We start from the raw sequence: 22,520 nt of genomic DNA, 5'->3' as shown, positions 1-22,520 counted from the left end.
GCAATCTGATTCATCAAAAGTCATATCTTCTGGGTTTATTACATATCTTTCTCATTAACGGTATATTAGTGTATCTAGATAGATAGATACAGTGTATGCATATATATATATATGCACTATGTATATGCATTGTATATATACTATATATCATGTATATATGTGTGTGCCTGTGCACCCATACACATGCCTGAACTGAGGGCATTATTAACAAATAATCCCCAAATCAATCACAATGACTTAAAACAATAAAACTTTATTTCTAACACATGCAAAGCATTCTCTGTATCCTGTATCTATGATAGCCATACTTCATCTAGTGATTCAAGAGACCAGGCCTAATTTGATCTTAATGCTTAATATAAAGTTTCTTCCATGATTACCATCTATGGGAAGAGAAATACTAGAAAGTTCAACTGGGACTTTTTACCTCCTCTGTCCAGAAATGACATGTATCACTTCCTCTCATGGTCCCAAATGTCTTACATGGACCTGACAAGTGTAGGAAGCAGAGTATCCCATTTTCCCAAGAAGGAGGAGAAATGTATATTAGTAAATTTTGATATTTTCTACCAAGTTGAATTTTTTTGTAACTCAGAAAATACAATCAAACTTATTTTCATAACAGGCCTTTAAAACAACATAGTCAAAGTCAGACTGTTTTGTTGTTGTGGTGGTGGTGGTATGTATATTGTTGGCATTAAATTAGGTCATCTAACTTCCAGGGAAAGTCTCCATCTCCAAATTGTAGCTATTGTAACAAAACTGGATATAAATCTTAGAATGTCCTTAGATTTAGCATTATTATCAAAAATAGAAATTCAGTCAATGTACATTTTTCTCTATACAAATTTACATTTGAAAATGGGGTATCATATTTTGTGTTTTGTTTATATTTATTCTAACATGAAAAAATAATAATATAGTTAGTAGGTTTTTTTTTTTTTTTTTTTTTTTTTTTTTTTTGGTAATACGTCTGAAGAAGATTAACTTTGCCAGTCTTAGATACCAGAATTCACTATCCAGAGGCTTACAACCCTGATTACTACCATGGACATTGTTGGCAAATGACTCTATTATCACTATCTTGAACTTATAAAGTACATAATTACTCATTGATTTAGCCTTTTATGCATATTATACATTAACATGTTAAAAACTCAAACTATAGAAAAAGTATAAAATAAAATGGCTTCCATCTGCAAGGTTGGGTGCCACTAAATATATTAAGTATTATAGTTTATTTCATTTTGAAATACAAAAAAATAGTTTATTCAAAATTCTGGAAAAGCATTTTCATTTTGTCATCAACAGTCCTTTTTTTTGTAGACCAGAGATTTATAAACTTTATAAATAATGAACACTTAAAAAAATTTATTTTTTAAGTAAATTAAATATAAAAATAAGCAAAAGAAATTAGTAGCATTTTCCCTACACTAATCCTGTATCCCAATACCTGAAGGTGGCTAGGAAAAAAAAAGAAAAAAACAACCTTCAAATGGTCTGTCATTTCTGTGCAGTAATTATATTTTATTTTGTCAATTAATTCATGCTATTATTTTCCAAAAGAATATTTTATGCATTCTTTTCTTTCCTCATACTTCCAACATACTTTTCTCATCCCCCAAATTTCACATATAATGAGCCTTTTCTCTAGAAATAATGAATGAAGTATGCATGTCTACTGGAACTTATTCCCTTTTACAAACAAAAGGTCTTATCTCTAGAAATTATACCTACTCTCACTTCCCTGTTCTGGCTGCACTACCCTCTCCCACGGATTATTCTCACAAGTAATAGCCCTGTCGTTAAATATACAAATGTGCACCCCTGCATCCGATTCCTTGACTAACCATCACCACTCTTTTCCTGCCTCCACATTTTGCTACTCACATGTACAGCAAAAACACCAAAGAATTATCTAAATTCTATTTCTTGAAACTCTCTAGGAAGCCTTCTGTTCCCACTGCTCTACTGAAACCACTCTGTTCAGGACACCAGTGACCTCTGATTTACCAAGTACCCAGTGGTCAATTCTCAGTCCTTATCCTCTTGTCCTATCTGTAGCACTGGACACTTTCACATCCTCTCTTTGGACACCCTTTTTCACTTGGCTTCAAGGACTCCTCCTCCTCAGTGGTTTTAGCTAGCTCCCCTTTATTCTTCTGACCACAAAATATTTGCAAGTCCTACTTCTCCCTTTATACTCACTCCATAGATAGTCTGTATCAGTTCTGTGATTATTCCATGACTGCCAACTTTATATCTCCCCTGACTTCCAAACTAATTGATATCAGTCTGTGGGACATGTTTATTAGGTGATATAATTGATATTTCAAACTTTCATTTTCCAAGCCAAACTCTTGATTTCGACTTCAAATCTGCTTCTCCTCCAGCATAACACATTCCAGTAAGTGACACTCCTCTCTCCTAGTCTCCTGAGGTGGCTTATCTCATCTACTACTAATTCCCACTATTGTGCTCTGGTTAAACTGGACTATTTGCTGTTTCTTAACTATGCCTGGCATGCTCCCAGCTCAGAGCCTTTGAAATTGGTATTCCTGCTTCCCAATTATGGGATTTTCTAGAACATCCCTTGCTTTATTCAGGTCTCAGTTCAAATGTCATTTTATCAAAGAGCTTTGCCTGAATAATCTAAATAACTAGGAACTCTCTCCCTACTCCAGCCTTCTTTCTTTCCCCTTCCATCTGTCTTCAAGACCTAACCCTGTCTACAGTAGATTTGTATATTTTGTCTTTTCTCACAAAAACACAAGCTCCATAAAGGCCTTTTTAAATAATACTGTTCAAACAAGGTGAAAAGAAGTTAAGAAAAAACAAGTATCTGACCATTGTATTTCTAATACTTGATGTAAGAAGAAACATATCTCGGCGTGAGATGGCATGTGTACACTTAGGTTTGTTTTCATAAGTTGTAGAATTTCACTGCAAAAAGGAAGAAAAATAACCTGAAGCACTGAGCCTGAAGAGTAGCCTGAAGAGTATCTCTACAGACACACTGCTGAATTATTGATCTTTTATTTCTATTTTATTAAGGGTATCTCTTTATTTTCATTCATATCCTACCACTACATTTGCCACAGTATACAGGAGAATTAGATAACTCATCACTATTATTCTGCAAGAGGAAACCTAACTTGATTTTTTCATAAATGAGCAAAATCTCTAGAGAAGGGAATATATTGAATCAAAGTTCAATAACATATGTTTTGATTAGATATACTTTACTTGGTAGTTTGACATACATATATTAATATTTCATGTACGCAAATGCATACATAACACAGATATTTTAGAAAATGTTCTTAATTGATCAATATGTGGTAACCCCAAGAATTAAAATTATATCCAAAATTCAGAAGTTTACAAGTTACTGGAAAATGATTTTCAGTTTAATTTGTTTTTGAGGAACTGACGTAACAATAATATTTTTTAAAATAACCAACAGGGATTTATTTCAATTTGCAGTAGTATTTTACTTCTGTGCAGAAGTTTAAATAAAACTTTCCTTATCAGACTATTTTCATTCTTTTATTAGTTTTCTGTTTGTTCTATAAATAAATCATTATTGCCACACTCTCACCCCCTCTGTAATTACTGTTTCTTAAAAAGTCATTCAGAATGAGATTATAAGAAAATTATAGACATCAGCACAACTTAAAGTTGTTTAATATGTCAGTTAGAATAGCTTTCGGTCTGTATATGTTTAATTGGCTGGTACATGATACAGATAATACATGCTATAATTTTAGTTCTAACTCAAAGTAGTAAAATTAGTCTACTTCTCATGTGTTTTCAAGAAAAGTGAATTTTAGAGGCTAATCTCTGTACACAGTATTTCCCACTTTAATTAACACCATTTCATTGAACACCGTATGTTTTGCTAGTGCTTTTTGTAACTATCATGAGATACAAGTTTTTCTTTTTTTCTTTTCAATACAGTAATCTCCAGGGAAAATTTCTTACTAACAAATTTCACTATATCATATAATTTGTTATCTACTCTATGTTTTGAATTTCACATTTCTGATAAAAATGGTATGCAAATACTTCTGGAATTCCATCTGTATCATTAGTGCTTTATTGTTCTTTTAAATTTTATATCTGTATCATTTTTTCCATATTTAGATATTATTATTTTCAAAAAGTTATATTTTCCCCAAGTATAATACTATATATGCCTTCTTCCATCTCCATGGTCACATACAAGATAACCTTCAAGGTTTTTTTTTTTTTTTTTACTGAATTATAGTTGATGTACAATATTATTTGTTACAGGTGTACAATACAGTGATTCACAATTTTTAAATATTATACATTTATGGTTTTCATAAAATATTGACTATTCTCCTTTTGTACAATATATCCTTGTAGCTTACTTTCAAGGTGGTTTTGATAACAGTCTGAAACTCATTTAGGAAGGCTTCCTTTTGATCTAATTTATAGAAAAATAGAAAATACCTGCAGGGAACAAATCTTATGATCACAATCATTTACTTAATTGTTTTCTCTTTTTCTGAGTGGAGGAGCAATATGTATAAACATAGAATCAAATATGATCTCTCATTGGAAGTTGAAATGCCAGTATTAGTTATGCTCACAAAAAGATAAGCAGCAGTTACCAAGAGCAGGTTTAAATGATGGTCTAGAACCTTTCTTGAACCTTCAAAAGAATATAAAAAACATAGATAAATATCATCAATAGGCGTTTCATCTGGAATTTTGTATGATTTTGAAAATTGCTCACATGATTACCAAATTTAGAGCATAAATCAACAACTGAAGAAAGAATAAAATTTGCAATGATGGTGACTGTACTTTAAAGGCATACTTACTTTGGTAAGTTAGATGTGAATTCAAAAAAGAAAACTTGTGAATATATATGTGCATTACTTTTTAAAGTATCTTCCTCGCATTTCTGAAAATTCCTTTTGAGAAAATTCTGACAAAAGCAGTACTACAGTTTCCACCTAGGAGAATCTGGGTATCCTGACACATCATCTTTATAGTTACTGCATGTATTACTGAGGCAGGTTTTTTCCGGGCAGAAAGATACTCTGAACTGTTATAATTCTCAAAGAATGTGACTATGAAAAGGCATTTTGTGGAACATGATGATAGTACTATAGTCCTATATTCACAGAGGGAGCTGTGATTACATAATTGGCTGTCCATGACAGTCTCTAAAACCTGAGGGTTCAAATTGTTGCACCATGGCTGGACAGCACAAACACTTGTATTTTCTTTGACTGATACCATATGTTAAAGATAGTTTAATTAAAACAATTTAATACTGCATAATTGACACTAAAATCTAGACATTCTGCTTTATCGAAAAAATTGTAAGATAACACCAAAAACTGGGTCTGTACTTCCCGCAAAGTAGCTAGTATCAGTTTAAATTCAGCAAAGTCTCTAGCTCCCCATTTTCTCTCTGCCAGTTTCACTTATTCACAGTATCTTCCTTAACCTTATAGTCTTACTCATTTGTGATCCTTTCTGTAAACAGTTGTGGCTACTTACACTTAATAATGCATGCAGCCTAAAACACACACACACACACCCCTTCTCTCTCCAGTTTCTCTCTTTTCTACAACTTAACACACTTCTTCATCCCACCACAACTATATCTGATTATCTTTTAATCTTCATGTACCCAGTGTTTACAAGCTATTAGCAAAATATACTTTTGACATGCTGATGGATTAGTGGGTATGGACAGAGGGATGAAATTTGTTTCTTCTTTGACTCTTCATTTCACTCTACCCTTATTATTGTTAAAATTGCAGCTTCAAAATCATCCTTAATATCTGATTTCATCTTTGCCCATGGGCATCACATTAATAAGTTTCTAATCTTAAGACTTCTACTTCCTTTCATCCACAAAAGATTCCTGATTCTGATTTATTCAGCCATCTCTGAAACTGGAAAGTGAGAACACAGAAAGTTTCTAGCCATTAATTTACATAAAAGTTAGTACTCTTTAATGATATTTTCTCTAAAAGGAATATCTTGCTGATTCATGTTAAATAGGAGAGTTTTCATAGTTTTGAAAGTTACACTGCATGCTTTATGAGTAGCAATTAAAAACTTGAAACTTTGAACTTCAGCAATAATTCTAAGGGGAAAAATGTTACTTTATAAAGTGATTATTGTTTAATTGGACAAGAATGCTAATTAAGTAGAAAAACTATAGTTTATATTTATACATGCTTTGTTCTTTGTTTTTATTTTCTGAAAATTCTTCTTGAAACATTTTTCATTTTCCATTACTTTTGCCATTTCAAAAAAATATTAAAATAGTATTATATGGCTTATGTTCACTTCCTTTTAGGGATTTTTCTATGAAAACTCATTAAAAATAGACATTAAGATAGGTTATTGAACGCTCTGCTAATATCAGTGTATTCAGACATGGGGGTAAAATTGGCTTATTTTATTACTCAAAGTATAACCTGTATGAATAAAATAAAATTATTTAAATTGTGTTTGCCCCTCAAACATAAAGAATGTAATAATTGTATTGAGTTGCCATTGATAGATAGGAAAGAATTTTACAATTATAATACTCGCTATATTTTATAAGGAATGCTCTAAGACCAGCTAATGTTGTTCCTGTTTTATCTGTCCTGCAAATATTAAGCAACTCTGCTAGATGTATTTAAACAGAGAATAAAACTGAAATAATTATAACATTCAATAGCACTCAGTCTGTCTTTCACCTTTTCCCCTCAAATCCATTTTACGTACTTCTACCAAGTAAATCTACTTATTCTCTTCACACGTCTTCTTTTTAAACACGTCAGTAGGTCACTATTACTATTAAAAAACAAAAACAAAAAACACAAAAATTTGTCAGCCTAGATTTTCCAGTCTCATGTGACTTGATTAGTGATACATACTTTCAACTTGTCAGCTCCCCTATGTAGACTCTATCTCTAGGGAATGTTTATGTTTAATCCTTTTTCCTCTAATTTTGAACCTTATTTCTCCTACTTGAGTGATTTTGACCCCTTTCTTTTTCCCATCTAGATCTTATTCAGACTTCAGTGCCCTGTGGAAGTTCCATTATATTCATGAAATAATATTTGACACTTCAGTCATCAGTGACATTCCCACCCATACTCCTGTTGAAGAACCATCTTTACTCTTTTTCTATACTACATACTATTATGTTTTGATTTGTATATACTTTATTCTCCAACCTAGTCATTCTTAAATGGCCATCATTAAAAATAATCTGCCACAGTGCTTTAATGACCGTTAAAGAATTTACAGTGTATGGATTGATTGAAAATACAATATTATTTCCTCTTGACAAAGTCTTTTCATAGCCATAATTTAATTTGTATTCTTTTTTTTTTCAACACAATAGTTAAATATGCAAAACTTAGTATTCTCAACTCAGTGCTGTGATTTGTAAACATCCAAATATACAAAATATTTTAAATCTTATATCTCTTTTCAACTCTTTGAGCCACATATAAATTCACTATATTTTGATATAAAATTGTAACAGGATTATTTTTCTAGTCTCTAGAGAAATTGCTGCTACGAGAGCTTCTGTATGATTAAATAAAACACAGCATTACATTGAAGTATTGTCTTCAATGCCTATGAATACCTGACCAAAGGCAACACTTACAGAAATGTTTAGTTGCTGTACCACAACATTGAAGATTATGTTCCTCATACATTTCATTTCATTGAAACTACAGCCATTAGTTTGTGCAAGACCACTCTCCTCTTTTTTGAATGTGGATTTCCCCCTTTAGTTTTGTCCAATATGTCCATTTCCATCCTCAATTCCATAAGCAACCATCATCTAAAATTTAGAACAAACACTAAACTTATCAACGTTTTACATACACCATGTTTTCATCAGATCCTCCCATGCATTAGTTTTCTATTGCTACATACAAATTACCACAAACCTGGTGGCTTAAGACAACCCACACTGGTTATTTCACGGTTTCCATAGGTCAGCAGTCCCACTACAGCTTAGCTGGGTCCTCCGCTCAGTGTCTTACAAGGCTGTAATCAAGTGCCTGCCAATCTGCCTTCTCATCTATAGGACTGATAAGGAAAGAATCCCAGAGCTCATTTAGATTGTTGTCAGAATTCATTTCCTTTTGGTTGTATGACTGAGGGCTGTTGTATGGAGGCCGCCTTCAGGAACAAGTGGTTACTCATAGATCCTTGGCATATGTTCCTCTCCATAGGCAGTTTACAACGTAAATAGTTGCTTCTTTTATTTATTTATTTTTTATTTTTTTAATGGTTGCTTCTTAAAGCTTAAATGGAAAACGTCTCTCTCCACTGTGCTAAGAGTGAGTCTTATATAACTTAACTGAATCAAGGAGATGGCATCGCATTATCTTTGCAATATTCTACTGTTAAAAGCAAGTCACTGATTTCACCTGCACTCTATGAGGGGGGAGGATTATATAAGTGCATGGTTTATTGTGCGGCACCTTAGGGTGTGACTCACACATCCTGTTAGACTAAAAATTCCACATAAATCTTCCTCCCTCCTGCCCTCTCTCCCTCCCTCCCTCCTTCCCTTCCTTCCTTCATTATTCATCCCTTCATTTTTTTCTCACACTACTGTAGTCTCCGTATCTTATAAAATGCACTTCCCAGAATCAGCACTCAGTAAAAAGTTAGGCAGTGAATTTTAAAAATGAATATTCTTTAGTACTCCTATTATTTTTTTGTTGTTCAAGTTTTCATCTGTCGACTATAGTGGAATGAGATGGATTTTATTATCCTAATTTTAAGTGGAGTCTCACAAGTTTTTACTAGTTTACCATTCGTATGACAAAGAAGTGACAGAGCCAGGAATGCATTATAAGTCTCTCTCATCCCAAGTCAGGACTTTTATAATAATACATCGAAAAGGTCACTGGCATTTTTACACTTTCAACTGCAATCTCTCTTGACTAGCTTAATACTTTTATTTTTGTTAATGGATTTACTCTAAGAAAAAAATAATCTGTTCATTAATTTATTTGTGTTTCTTGGGATATTTAACATTCATCAAACAAGAATATTAGTCATAATCTGTTTTCTATGCAAGAGAATGCTATTACACAGAACTCTCCTGCAAGTTTCCTTTTAAAATCATGCATACACTTGCCTGAGCTTTAAAACTCAGTTTTAAACTTACTTGGCTATATTTTTAAGTTAAACATTCTACAGATAAAATAATGCTTGGGCTTTTTCCATTTCTTGGTGCTCACACCTCTCAAACTAAATTTTTCCTGTTATTTTTCTAAGAAAGCTTCTAAACTAAGCTTTTTCCTGTTATTTTTCTTAGAAATTATATTTCTAAGAAATATATTTCAGGGAAATATATTTATGTCTAAGACTAGTATTTATAGATGATACTGCAGAAAACACAGATTGAATGCAAATCTCTTACAACCTGAAATTAAAATTTAATATTCCCCTAATTTGGAATCATTTTACTAAAGTACTTTGAAATGATATATTAAATTAAAAATATGAAATATGGTGCTGGCTCAATAGCAAAGTCATTGTGAGAAAACTAAATTGATTTATTTCTTCAGTAGAAGCAGAGTGTCTGACATGCAATAAATATACAATAAATCCTTATTGAGTAAATGCATGTATAAACACTAAAAAGAATGTCCAGTATGATAGCAGTAATGAACATAGGTATCAAAATCTATTCCCTTTTTAAAATTTGACTTATTCACCTTTTATTAAGCCAGCTAGTATGGCTAGATTATTATGACATATGTTTTATACCTGTTATTCATTAAATTGAATATTGGATTTTTCTAATAGGATACAATCTTTAAATTTAAATTGAATAGGCTAGCTGTATTTCTCAGTAATTTGTTTCCTTGATGAGGAGTATTACCCAAAAAGGAAACCTGTGTCCCTCCTTCCTTCATTTAGAGTTTTATGATTAAAACTACCATTTAAAAAGGATAAACCCCTACAGACATGTTAAGGTCCTGACTGAATCTTCCAAATGTCCATCAAAGTTTGTAGAAGAAGAATGTCTAAACTTAGACTTTCCTTATGTGTATCATGTGGTTTCAGGAAATGTATTTTGAGTTAAACCAGGATCATTGAATATTTACAATTGTTGAGTATATATTTAAAATGTTTAAAACTGAAATGTAACACATCTTCTATAAACAATTACAGTGTTGGCAAGATAAGTTTGTATGCGTTTCTTCTCTTCCTCATTTTTGAATTTATTTTTATCAACTTTGTTTGATTCCACCATATTGAAAATGTATTATACATATTGTGATGTAGAGAGAAAGAGGGAAGGAGAGAGGGAGGAGTTTTATATATGTGTGTGTGTGTGTGTGTGTGTGTGTGTGTGTATTATAAAACCTATACACACACACACACAAAGAGAGTGTACACAAACAAATATACATTTTAAAGTAACAGCCGTGAAGGTACACTCAGACATTGTGGCATGTCAACAAACTGTAAGCTCCAGGAAAGATTAGGTAAGTCCGGTATGTCTGAGCCATGCTAGAGAGGTGCCTTAGATCTCACAGTGCTGGATGAAAACGTAGGTTACTTTGCTGCCCTCACTTAGAATTAGCTGCAATCTGGCCATTTCTATCCTTGAAACAGAACTCAGCTCATGAATAAAAAAAGATATAACTAGGACATAACATTAGTATTAATCTATATGTACAGTATAAGTTTAAATAAAATATAAACATATTTACATAGATTTTATGAATAAAAATGTAATATGAATACAAATATCATATTTTATATTCTACATAAAATAAATTTTATGTAAATATATATTTTATTATACTTTCATATTATAAGGATAGTGTATTTTATAAATATGACATATTAATATATAATATAAAATTATCTGTAAACATAAGTATATTTTTATATATATTTAATGAAATTATATATAAATTATAATAAGAGAAAAATATAACATGATCTAGAAAGAGAGAGCAGATCATAAAGCCTATCTGAAATTTTTCCTTGACGTGCATATTACAAAGAAAAAAAATAAAAGATGATTCATCAGGTCGTGCTTATGAGTGATAACTATCCTCTGTGGTGATGAAAACCTTCTTGATGATTCCCCCTATGGTGGAGTAGAAGAGAGGTTTCCAAGCAGTCAATTAAGGAAATTCATATTTGGTGTGGTGAGATGTGGTAACTTTGGAAAGTCTCATGTTTTCAATTTCATACTTGAAGCTGCTTTGAAAGAGAGTTTATTTTAGCAAGTTAATAGTATATATTTGTTGTAAGGAGTACAAGCGGTGTCAAGTCTTATTTTTATAGCTCTACCTAGATGCTGTCAGAGATAGGAAAGTACCAGAGTTTGACTGAACAGACTGTTGAAGGGCAGATGCTTATGTACAGCTCCCAGTTTACTGAGAGATTCCAGTTTGCTTCCTGACCCAGTGTTGATATGGGATTTCTCATCAAGGTATTGGCAGTAGACTCCACACTTTGATACGTCAAAGAAATTAATAGTCTTTCACGCAGCAGTCAGGGACAGAGCCTAAAAAAAAAAAAAAAAAAATAGGAAAAAAGGAGTTTACATTGTCAAAAATGTACCAGAGGGAAAACTGCTGTGATGTCAACCTTGGCTGCTTTTGCCATGTGTCACCACAACCAACCCAGACACAGGAAGCAGGGATCAACAGTTAAAGAGTAGAGCTTTGTGTATTGACAACCTTTGGATTTATACTTGATTGTGAAAGGCCTTTTATATATTCTCCCTCTAAAACATGAACAGCAATCTGTTCTCAAGGCAGTAGATACCACTGAGGTTGCTTTCAGCTAGGGTTATTGGAATAGCTGTGCTTTCCTTGTCAAGTTCTTCTCTAGTTATGTTGCCAGAATGCATTTGGTTGCTTCATATAACCCTAGTACATTTTCTGAATGTAAGGCTCATGAAAGCAGAGATGTGAGTGAGTTTTTTTTTATTGATATGTTCCAACTGCCTAGAAGAGTGAGTGGTACCTCATAGACCCTCCATAAATACTTGTTGAATAAATGAATTTCTGAGAACATTCAATGCCAGATAAATGAATATGAGCTTTATCTGGTAGCTTAATCATACAAATGATGTGAAATTCAAAATCAGTATATTGTGTCTTGAGTAATAGTAGTAAAATATTCTAAAGCCTATGGAAAATATGGAGTAAATATCATGAAACTCAAACCACTTATGTGTGAGATTATAACATAATTGGAAAAAGTGCTTTTTTCCCAATATTATTGACAGTAGAATACTACAATTGACCCTTGAACAACATGGGTTTGAACTACACAGGTTCCCTTTTATGTGGATTTTTTTTCAATAAATATAGTACCTGTAATTTCATTTTACAAATCTTTAACTAAGCATGGGGAAAACTTTATGTTTGATTAGGGATCACAATATATAGAATCAAAACAACTACAATCTTGATTCTATCCAAACTGTTTCAGCTTCCTGCTTTTGGGTTAGTCATTGCCAATTCTTTTGTTTTTGTTGCAGAGATAACAGTACTCAGATTTTTGGTTAGAGGAAGGGGGGTTATTGGTGCCCCTAAGCCCTGAGTTGTTCAAAGGTCAACTGTATTTCCAAATCCCTATTGCAAAACCGTATCTTTATTAACTATACCAGAGTGTTGAATATGTCAATAAATTATCTCTGAAAAAACAAGTACAATGACCTTATTTATAGGTCAACTACATGTCTTTTTAGACATGCTGTAGGTTGCTATTATTGGCCAAGAAGATCTGGAGGGAAATTTTGTACTCAGAGAACAAGGCAGAGTTTAATATGGAATTTATAATAAAGGTACAATACCATGTTAGAGGTGTTGTTTGAAGGCATCTATAAGAACTTTGCCTGCAATTCTAGAGATTGTAAAACTAGTAATGAAAATGGATATTGCTTTTTAAAAAGTTTTTTCTAACATCCTTTAAGTGTTTTCTCCTTGTTTTTAAATTGTAAAGACTCTTTTCTGTTTAATGTTGTAACATTTCTTTAAAAAAAGAAAGAAAGAGGAATTGAAGCCATTATTTCCATAAATCTTAATAGGGCTATACTCCAGGTATGGGAAGAGGGATGTAATATTTCTCCTTAGGATATAGGAGAGAAATGCAGCAAGCTATTATGGGCCTCCATATACCTTGAAACCTGAACCAAGTGCTGTCGTGGAAATTTTCTTGTCCTTTTTTGTAATGGAATGAGCAGAAATTTCAGACTTACAAACCACACCACTACTTCAGCCACTCATAAGTTTGTAACCTTGAGCCAGTGAGCACGACATTTCCTCCAGAGTAGAGATGATAATGCCTACCTTAGAGGTTAAACGAAAGATGGATTGAGGAAAGGTATGTTTAAGCCCTTTGAAGACTTCAAAGATGCCAAGTCAGAAATACTCATATTAAGCTTTATGGAGCCCTCCCTCTGAGGTACTCTTCTAAGCATGCATTTATAGCCATTTACCTAATCCTCAAAATAAATTTATGAGGTAGGTACTATTGTATCTCCATGTTAATAATGAGGAAAGTGAGACAGAGATGCTATTTAATTTGGTCAAAGTCCTAACTGGGAAGTTGAAGAACTTCATTTTAAAAAGAAGCCACACTCTAATCAACTGCTCTTAAAACTACTAACATTAGTCAGTTTTATTTTTTCCTTCCCTGCAATAAACATGTATCATTATATTCTCTTGATATCTAGTGATGGGCTGTTCTTTGAGCTATCTGTGCCTAGAAGTTATAAAAGCAGAGGCTGAGTTGTTTACCAGTTAGAAGGGGAAAATATGTGAGGGCTAGATAAAAAGAAGCCTCCTTTTTATTTTAAGATAAAGAAACACAAGAAGAATAGATTCCATTTTTAAATATCTGTGATCTGGTGCAATGACTTGAAATTTAAGGACTGTGCATCTCATGATTAAAAACTTTTGAGTTTGCACCTTTAATATACTTTAAAATAAATTATATATTTATATATGCTATTGTGCAAAGAAACTTTATAAAACACACAAAAATAAAACAGAAAGATAGATGAAACAAAATATATGTAAAAGCAGCATTCAAATTATTTCCTTTGTACATTCTGAAGAAGCTTACCCATGACTAGTTTAGCAGAGGAAATTCCAGGCAGGAGTTGTAAACTGGAGGACCTCAGAGGACAATATGACCTGCCAGAAGCATTTAGTCTATAAGAGGGTTGGACAATTATCTAAACACTAGGCAGTCTCACGTGGAAATTTGGATTTCTACCATATTCTGGAAAATCAGAAAACTCAGTAATACTGGTTTTCATTCCCACATGACAACCTTGACGGAAGTCAAATACTGGGCTGGTTTCTTCAGACAAACCCTGCACTTCACAATTTGTCCCTATTGTGCCTTTAGGCAAATTCACTTTTTTCTTTTGGAACCTCTGATGTAGAGAAATGAAGTTCCAATCCCTGTTCTACATGATCTATATTCAGCGTAATTTGGAACAATTCCATGTGAATAATTTCTTCAATTTACAAAGAAACTGAGAACATAATTTCTCAGTAAGAAAAAATTATCTGGTGTGCTCACAGGCTACTAATACCTCATCCAGTTTCTTTACTTACTGGGAGATTGCAAAGAAGAACAAAGGAATTAAAATGAAATTCATCCAAATGCTTCCAAAGACAGACGTGGTAAAAAAAAATGATAGGTTAAAAAAAAAAAAAAAAAAGATGGGTTATCCTTAGTCTTACATGACATAGTTAAGTCAATCTCTTGTCCCTCTACTAAAAAGAAATTTGTGTTTTGATGATGGATTTTTCTACTTAATTCTGTTAGACAAATGTCCATTGAAATTTTCATGTAAGATACTAACAACTGGTTTAACATCTTAAATTGTTGCGAAAGCTTACTCTTTATAATTGAACTATTCTATACATAAGATAAATTTAGTGAGTTAAACTGATTGGCATTTGATTCACTCACAGGGTCTCAATTTTAAAGATGTGGTTCTGGTGTCATTAGTATGTTAAGTTCTCAACTTACTTGCTTACAAAGTAAATAACAGAAAAGATGTCTTTCCTTAGAGACTTGTCTGCAAATTCATGTAGATAAGTTCCAGCACATTAAACAAGTATGTTACTTTGTTAAAGGATAGTGTGGCACAGGTAATTAACTATGCAGTCATTAAGGCTTTTCTATGCTGTGACAGTTGTGTTTACCTATAACAGATTAATGAACTCGTCAAATGTTCCTTTTTTCCTCTTGTTATTTCAGATCAGCCTTGAGTGGAATTTGACTGAAGATGTTCCAACAGTTTTATCTCTGGAAATGGTTAGCTTCAGGGATTACCTTTTGCTGTCTCTTCACAGTCTGCTTGGGCCAATATGATGATGGTAAGGATGCTTTTACTTTGACCTTTAGAGTTAGCCAGAATTTCAGTGGAATGTGAAAAACACCATAGAAATGAGTAATGCTAACTTGTAGTTCATTTTTAAAGGTTGGTGACTCTGTACAATAATTTTCCTTAATTAAGATTAACTTACAAAAGTAGCATTCAATGCACTTTGTTTTTTAATAAGGATTGCAGTATGGTAGAAAATCCAGTACTAGGCCTCTAAATGAACATTTACTTATACCCACTAAACAAATGCTTAATTATTACTTAAAAAATTCAATTCTATTTGCTAATCGTTGAACAAACACAAATGACAAACAGTAGCCTTAGAGAAAGTATCTAAGGCTACAAACAGTAGCCTTAGATAAAGCTTAGGAATGTAAAAAATACCAAAATTTCCTATGAGAAAAAAATCTCTGAAGGGGGCAAAAGTAGAGGCCATAAGTGATTTTAGTGTTAGCACTTTAATTGGGGATTGCGTTATTTCATCCCCCACTATTTTATTTAGAAGGAGTGAAAAAAATGTAAAAAATTTGGCATTAGATTTTCCAAGTCATTTCTTAATAGTCAATCAGTCAGTTGAGAAAGATATATTCGTCATCAAGCTCTGTAGGGACCATTTAACATGTTATATCTGCAGTGGCCCAAATGTGCCTGTCTTAGATATTTCAATATTGGAGGAATCTGTCTTTGAGTACTACATAATGAAAGTGTGCAGTATATGTATGTATTATACATATACTACATAATGAAAGTATATATGTAATACTTTAAGAGAAGAAAAATGGATAAATTTTCCCACCCTAGAAGTTGGCTATTCAAGAAAAATGACTTTGTTCTTTCATTATTATTAATTTATTTATTTATTACTTTTTATTATTTTTACTCGACATTTGTTCAGCATTCGGGGTACACAGGCGAGCAATCACCTCCTCACCCTTGTTGCCATGTTCCCTAGTTGCTCTTAGAGGCAACAAAGATTGTGAATTTTGTGTGTGTGTGCTTTGTTTGGCTAAACTGAATGATCTGAAGATAGATGGATTAATTTGACTTTTTCTCAAACAGTGTTCAAATTGTGTACATATTAAGACATTCTCAGTCCTCCATAGTTAGGATATCATGCCTCTTTGGGGATTTGCAGAATAATTTACAATAGCAGCTACTTCATAAAGTCAACAGCCTAAACCCTTGAAAAGTTCTGCTAATTAGCACAGTGTTTACTTCAAGTGCATCTGAATTTAATGTTCATGTTATTGCCATTTATGTAGATTGTGAATCTCCAGTCTAACAACAAATTTAAAAGTGCAGTAAGAAATAAATAATGTAACTGCTACTGTGAAGCACAAATAAAAATCAGTGGAACTTAAAAGAGCATGACTTTAAATTAAAAGAATGCCTTTTAAATCATGCCCCAAGAATAGATGACAAAACAGTGTGTTGGTATTTCTTTATGCCATAAGGCATTCTATTTGTATTCATATTTACTGTTCACACTGAGAGGGAAGGATTCACTGTCATTGCTCACATTAGACTTTCACAAACCCTGTACTTTTTAGCAATGCAATTTAGGTTATCAGAGGAAATCACTCCTGGTTTAACTGGTAATGCTATAAATTAGTTTCTTTAATAAGCTCATTACAGCTCTTGGTCTCTCTAAATGTGCCTGTATAGATAGCCACCAAAATAAGATTATCAGGTCACTGTTGGCCATCAAGTAGTTACTTTCTGAAGCACAGTGCAACTTCACAACTGCCAAGTTACATTTTATAGTGAGGCTGCCCCCTCACTGCGCTCATGGAAGACCTCCTTCCAGCTACAGTTAGAAAGACTTTTCAGTTCTCTCCTGGAGATAGGTTGCTCAGTACTTAGGAAGACTGAAGGGACTGGAACTGTGGCAAAGAAACAAAAATTTTCTGTAGTTTTTATAGAGATTTCTTAACTTTATATGCTTTTCATCATTCCTTCCATACTTGTATCTTCCAATGAGTGTGCCCCCAGAGGTAATAATACATTCCCCTAGGTTGCCCTCAGGTCTTTACTTCTCTCTGGTCTCCTTCAATTAGGGACTCTGACATCACTTTTATTCTATTGTTCATGAAAATGGTTTTCATAGTTACTATTTTTTTTAAATCCATATAAAAGTTGAGCCCACATTATGCAGGAATTAAATCAGGAGTAAGCAATCATGGCTAAAACACAAACTAACACTTAACTGGAATACGTGATACGAATTTCTTGAAACAATTTTTTATCCAAATGCTTGGGGATGCAGGTGTGGGTTAGATTGAAAGAAGAAAATGGTGAGAATCATAATCATGATAGAAATATGAGAAAAAAAGGAAAAATTAAAGCAGTTTTGCCATAGGTAATCCACTGGTTGGATTAGCCCTTTTGATAGTTGACAACTGATTTCCATACATAGTTAGAAGCTTCGGATAGAGGAAAATGAAGGAGAAAAAATTGAAACTACCCTAAGGCTATTAGTATAACAGTTTAGGTCACTGTTATGTTAAAACATAGAATTCTCCTGGACTTGCAATTAAAAACAGTTTCCTGTGTTTTTCCGTGCATTTCCTTGCTTAGGCATAAGGCAGTTGGAAGGGAAAAATACTGTTTATTCAATAAAAATTTTAACCTGAAATGAAATATTCTAGTATTACCCAAATGTGTGAATCTGCTTCTAAGAAAAGTATATTGCGTAATTGTTATTTTCAATATTTTACAACTAATTTTTTTACTTGGGAACTTGGGGCTAAATTTTGAGTCTTTTGATATTTCTCATTCAAATTGCTGGGGTAAGGTTTTAGGTTCAGTAATAAAATTTTCAGATGGTCTATTCCTTAATGAGCATTTCATTTGTTTGATGACTACATATTTAAGCACGCATTAATAACATGAGATTGATAGTATGATATTACATTTTAAAAGTCAGAATTTAGCTAACCAATAGAATATTGGAAAACATAATTGATTTGTAGTTGATAGTAGCTACCCTCTTCCCAATAAGAGAGCATTAGGACTGATATTTTAGCTTATAGTTTAATGCATTATCAATCCTGACAACTTTATTGGAATGGGAACATGTGGCCTGATCCCACATTGAGTGTGGGAGCCTGAAAAGGAGGTGCGATGGGAAGCCGAGGAAGCCAGGCTATCTGCTAAATTGTATGCTGTGTGGGATAAAAGACATAAAAATAATATTCCTTGTTCTACCATATTATTTACAGTGAGGTAAAGAAACCAAGTTGCCCACAGGGTTTGTGTTTTTGTTTATTTTGTTTTGATTTTGAGTTCATGAATGATTGATAAATAGGAGGCAAAGGGAGGAAGAAAGGAAAATGTTATATAGTTAAGGGGTATGTTTTATTTTCATTTTTTATTATTTTCTCTGCATTTTCAAATTGCCATATTGAGTAGATATTACTTCCAGAAGCAGATAGGAGAAGTATTTATTTAAGAGAAAAAACAAAAAACAATGTATCGTAACATTATAACTAACTTGGAACCAGAGCGTTAGAGTATTAGAGGAGTTTTAAAAGGGCATGTGTGCCAATGAGTGTGTGTGTATGTGTGTGTTAGAGAGACAGAGAGATTCCCTTGTGTGTGCAGATCATGAAAGCCAATTTCAGTTTTTTTAAAGAAAGGGTTCTCCCTGGCTGCTCAAGCATTCAGCCTGGAAGGCAAAAATCTTTCCTCTTGCCCTTGAGCTATTATGTAAACTAGCATATATCTATGATGTGAATGGAACCCTTATATAGCGCACAACCAGAACAACTTTCTGAAGGGATCCTGTATATAAGCTCAGAAAGTCACAAAACTTCCTTAGGCTCAGTTTCCTTATTAATGATAACACTCTGAAACTCAGTTTTATGCAGTTTCACACAGTACCTGACATATGATCAAGGTTCACTAAAATTGCTTTTTATCTTTATTGCTATTATTACTTCTAATTATTTATAAATATTATGCTTCTTTTTATAAATTTATGTACAAAGCACAATGAGTACGTTGTGCTCTTGTGCACTATATGTACGTTCTTTCTTTATATCTCTCCAAATTTACTAAACACCTTGAAGATTTAACTTTGTTACGTTGTATTTTATTCTTAAAAGTATTAATGACTGTATTCTTTCCTTGGAGAGTTTACTGATTCAAATGAAACTATAAGTGAAGTTTGAGGAACATTTCCAGGTGTATTTTCATGCTTGTTAGGTAATCTATTAATCCATGGAAGGTCAGTGATGAGACAGACATGTCAATCAATTAAGGGGGTAGCCACATTATAAGGTCTGAGACTCAAATCTTCTGAGGTCTGACACTAAAACCTGGAAACTTCATTTTTAGCAAGTGCATCCAGAGGTCATAAAGTAGAATGCCACTGGGTTAATACTAATTAAACTTAAAAGAGAGAGTCATGCAAATTACAATGCTATGAAAAGCATTATAAGGAAAATATAACTGCCCAATGAGCTGAAACACTTGTGTTTCCAAGAAAGATTTTTCCCCCCTTTAGATACCTTAAGAAGAAATGGTTATGTAAACTTAACAGCTCTGTGAGAAGAGTTAAATGATCTTAATGGTTCATGTGTCCAGACTATGATGGACTGTCACATAGGGCACTGTTATAGCACTATCCTTGCCTCATGGACTGCAATACTTTATTCGTGGGACACTCATGGTCTCCCCAGGATCATGCTGGAAATGTTTGTAAAATTTATTTTTTGAGTTTGTTATTTCAAAGCTTAGTGCAGGTCATCTTCCTCTTGTTAACATTATATTTCTCTGAGCATAGTACAATGCAGTAGTTTCTTTTGAGTCTGTTTCAGTTATAATTAAATTAAAGGTGATTATTGGAGACTATACCTAAGTAATTTTCAATGAAGCTTATTGTCTCTGAAACTTCTCAATCCTTCATCTAAATATGATTTCTTAAGGCAGCACACATCAAGAGCTATAGAGCAATATACATGTACACACTCATACATCATAGATAACACACATTTTAGACAAAAATAAAACCACATATAGCATATATTTTATGCAAATTTTAATCTTAATATAATACGGACATCTTACCTTGTCTACCCCTTTCACTTATTCCATCTTACAGAGTGTATTTTTATTCTGAGAGGTTAAATTCAAGTTTTAAGAGTAACTTTGTTGTTTTCCCTACAGGCTGATTTAAAATCCTGAGTATTTGTCCTTTTTTTTTCTTGAAGCTTTATAAGCTATTAGATTTATATAAACTGTCTGGATTATATTATTATGGAACATTTAGAATGGTATGACAAGAAAGGGCACCTTCAATGCTTACTCCAGTAAGACTTTCCTAAACATTCTAAATTTCATCTCCAGATGAAAGCTTGGCTGTGTCCTCATTTTTAGATTGTATCCACACTTGAATTTCCTGTTTCCTCTTTCCCAGTGGTGAGTAATCTTGTGGATCCTGTAGCCCCAAAATGGATTTGTTTCAGAGCAAAGGTTTCAAAAAGCATATGTCTTTTCTTGTTTTGGCAACAAGAAGTTTTTTCACTTTTCTAGGCTCTGACCTTGGGCCTAGAAGTAGCTTTTGTGTACTCTACTAATAGGCTCCCGTAAAGCCTATCTGTACCACCCTGCAAGGCCAGAGGGCTAGAGTCCAAAAAGTAAATCAATAAGCTCTGAGAAACAGAAGAAGAAGAAACACCTCTCTCTTTTTCTCCGATTCTTAAAAGCTATTTCTTGATTGCTTGTGGTTCTCAGTTTTTGTAATGAATTGTGTCGAATGCTTTCTTATATACTATTAAGAAGTGTTCCTACAATTTCACAGACATCATTTCTACATGTTCAACAAGTTTCTTGAAATCGTAAATCATATTGATATGTATTTTATGTGTAAACAGCCTCTCTTTAGAATAAGCACTAACATTCATTTAGCATTTATTAACAAAGCCCTTCATATAGATTATTTTCTTGACTCTTCACAAGAACTCCATGAGGTCCTTGTGATTGTCGTAATGATCACATACCATTGCACTACTATTATGCCTCAGATATAGATCAGGAAACTACAGAGGCACAGAAGGGTTAAGTTGCTTTCCCAGTGTGATATTACTCCCACTATTGAGTGGCAAAGCTGAAACCAACCCATTATCTCTGCTCTACATGCAATAATTACATGCTGTGCTATTATATTATGACATCAAAATCTTAACCTTTCCTGAAGATTTTACTCAAATTCTACTTATTCCTTGATACTAAATTATTCATTATTCTTTGATGTTGTTACTAACGATATTCATTCAGAATTAAGTGTGGAGAGGTTGGTAAAAGGGTACAAACATCTAGTTTTAAGACGCATAAGTTCTGGGGATCTAATGTACAACATGGTGACTATAATTAATAATTCTGTATTGTATACTTGAAATTTGCTAAGAGAGTCGATCTTAAGTGTTCTCACCACACTAAAAAAAAAAAAAAAAAAGGAACTATGTGAGGTGATGGATATGTTAATTAACCTGGTCGTGGCAATCACTTTACAATGTGTAAAGTATCAAGCCATATACTGTGCACCTTAAATATGTAGTTTTTTTTTGTTTGTTTTTTGGGTTTTTTGTTTTTGTTTTTTTGCGGTATGTGGGCCTCTCACTGTTGTGGCCTCTCCCATTGCGGAGCACAGGCTCCGGACGCGCAGGCTCAGCGGCCATGGCTCACGGGCCCAGCCGCTCCACGGCATGTGGGATCTTCCCGGACCGGGGCACGAACCCGAGTCCCCTGCATCGGCAGGCGGACTCTCAACCACTGCACCACCAGGGAAGCCCAAATATGTACAGTTTTTGTTTGTCAGTTAGACCTCAATGAAGCTGGAAAAAATTAATATCCACCTTCTCCTTTATATTATGTCTTATAATGTTTGTTCTTTTGTTTAGATTATAAATTCCTTGAGACAGAGACTGTCTAATTTACTTTTGTTTCCCTCAGCACCTGGCAGAATGACCCAGTTAGTGGTTATTTAAATAAGTAAGCCTTGTATAAAGAAAAATAGAATTGAGAGATGAAGTGTGTTTTTTAACAATATAGTAGCAAGTAGGTAAGCTTTGAGGATAGTAGTTGGAGTTCAAACAGCAATTCAAAAACATAT

The 22,520-nt window shown here is 33.2% G+C and overlaps 1 protein-coding gene across 7 annotated transcripts in view; it reads left to right on the top strand.

Annotated features, from left to right (window-relative positions):
• Window positions 1-15,307: 15,307 nt before the first annotated feature.
• PCDH15 (protocadherin related 15) overlaps window positions 15,308-22,520 on the top strand; it is a gene marked incomplete at both ends in the record, with an annotated part of 708,164 nt that continues 700,951 nt past the window's right edge. For all 7 annotated transcript variants that reach the window (XM_082854334.1, XM_082854333.1, XM_082854332.1 and 4 more), the window contains one exon: window positions 15,308-15,398. In XM_082854334.1, the coding sequence (XP_082710460.1) occupies window positions 15,308-15,398 (91 nt within the window). The remainder of the gene's footprint in view (window positions 15,399-22,520) is intronic.

Source organism: Leucopleurus acutus, assembly GCF_964270905.1.
Source record: "Leucopleurus acutus genome assembly, chromosome: 14".
NCBI lineage: Eukaryota > Metazoa > Chordata > Mammalia > Artiodactyla > Delphinidae > Leucopleurus > Leucopleurus acutus.
Note: the sequence above shows the minus strand (reverse complement) of the source record. Positions and strands in the feature narration are given on the sequence as shown.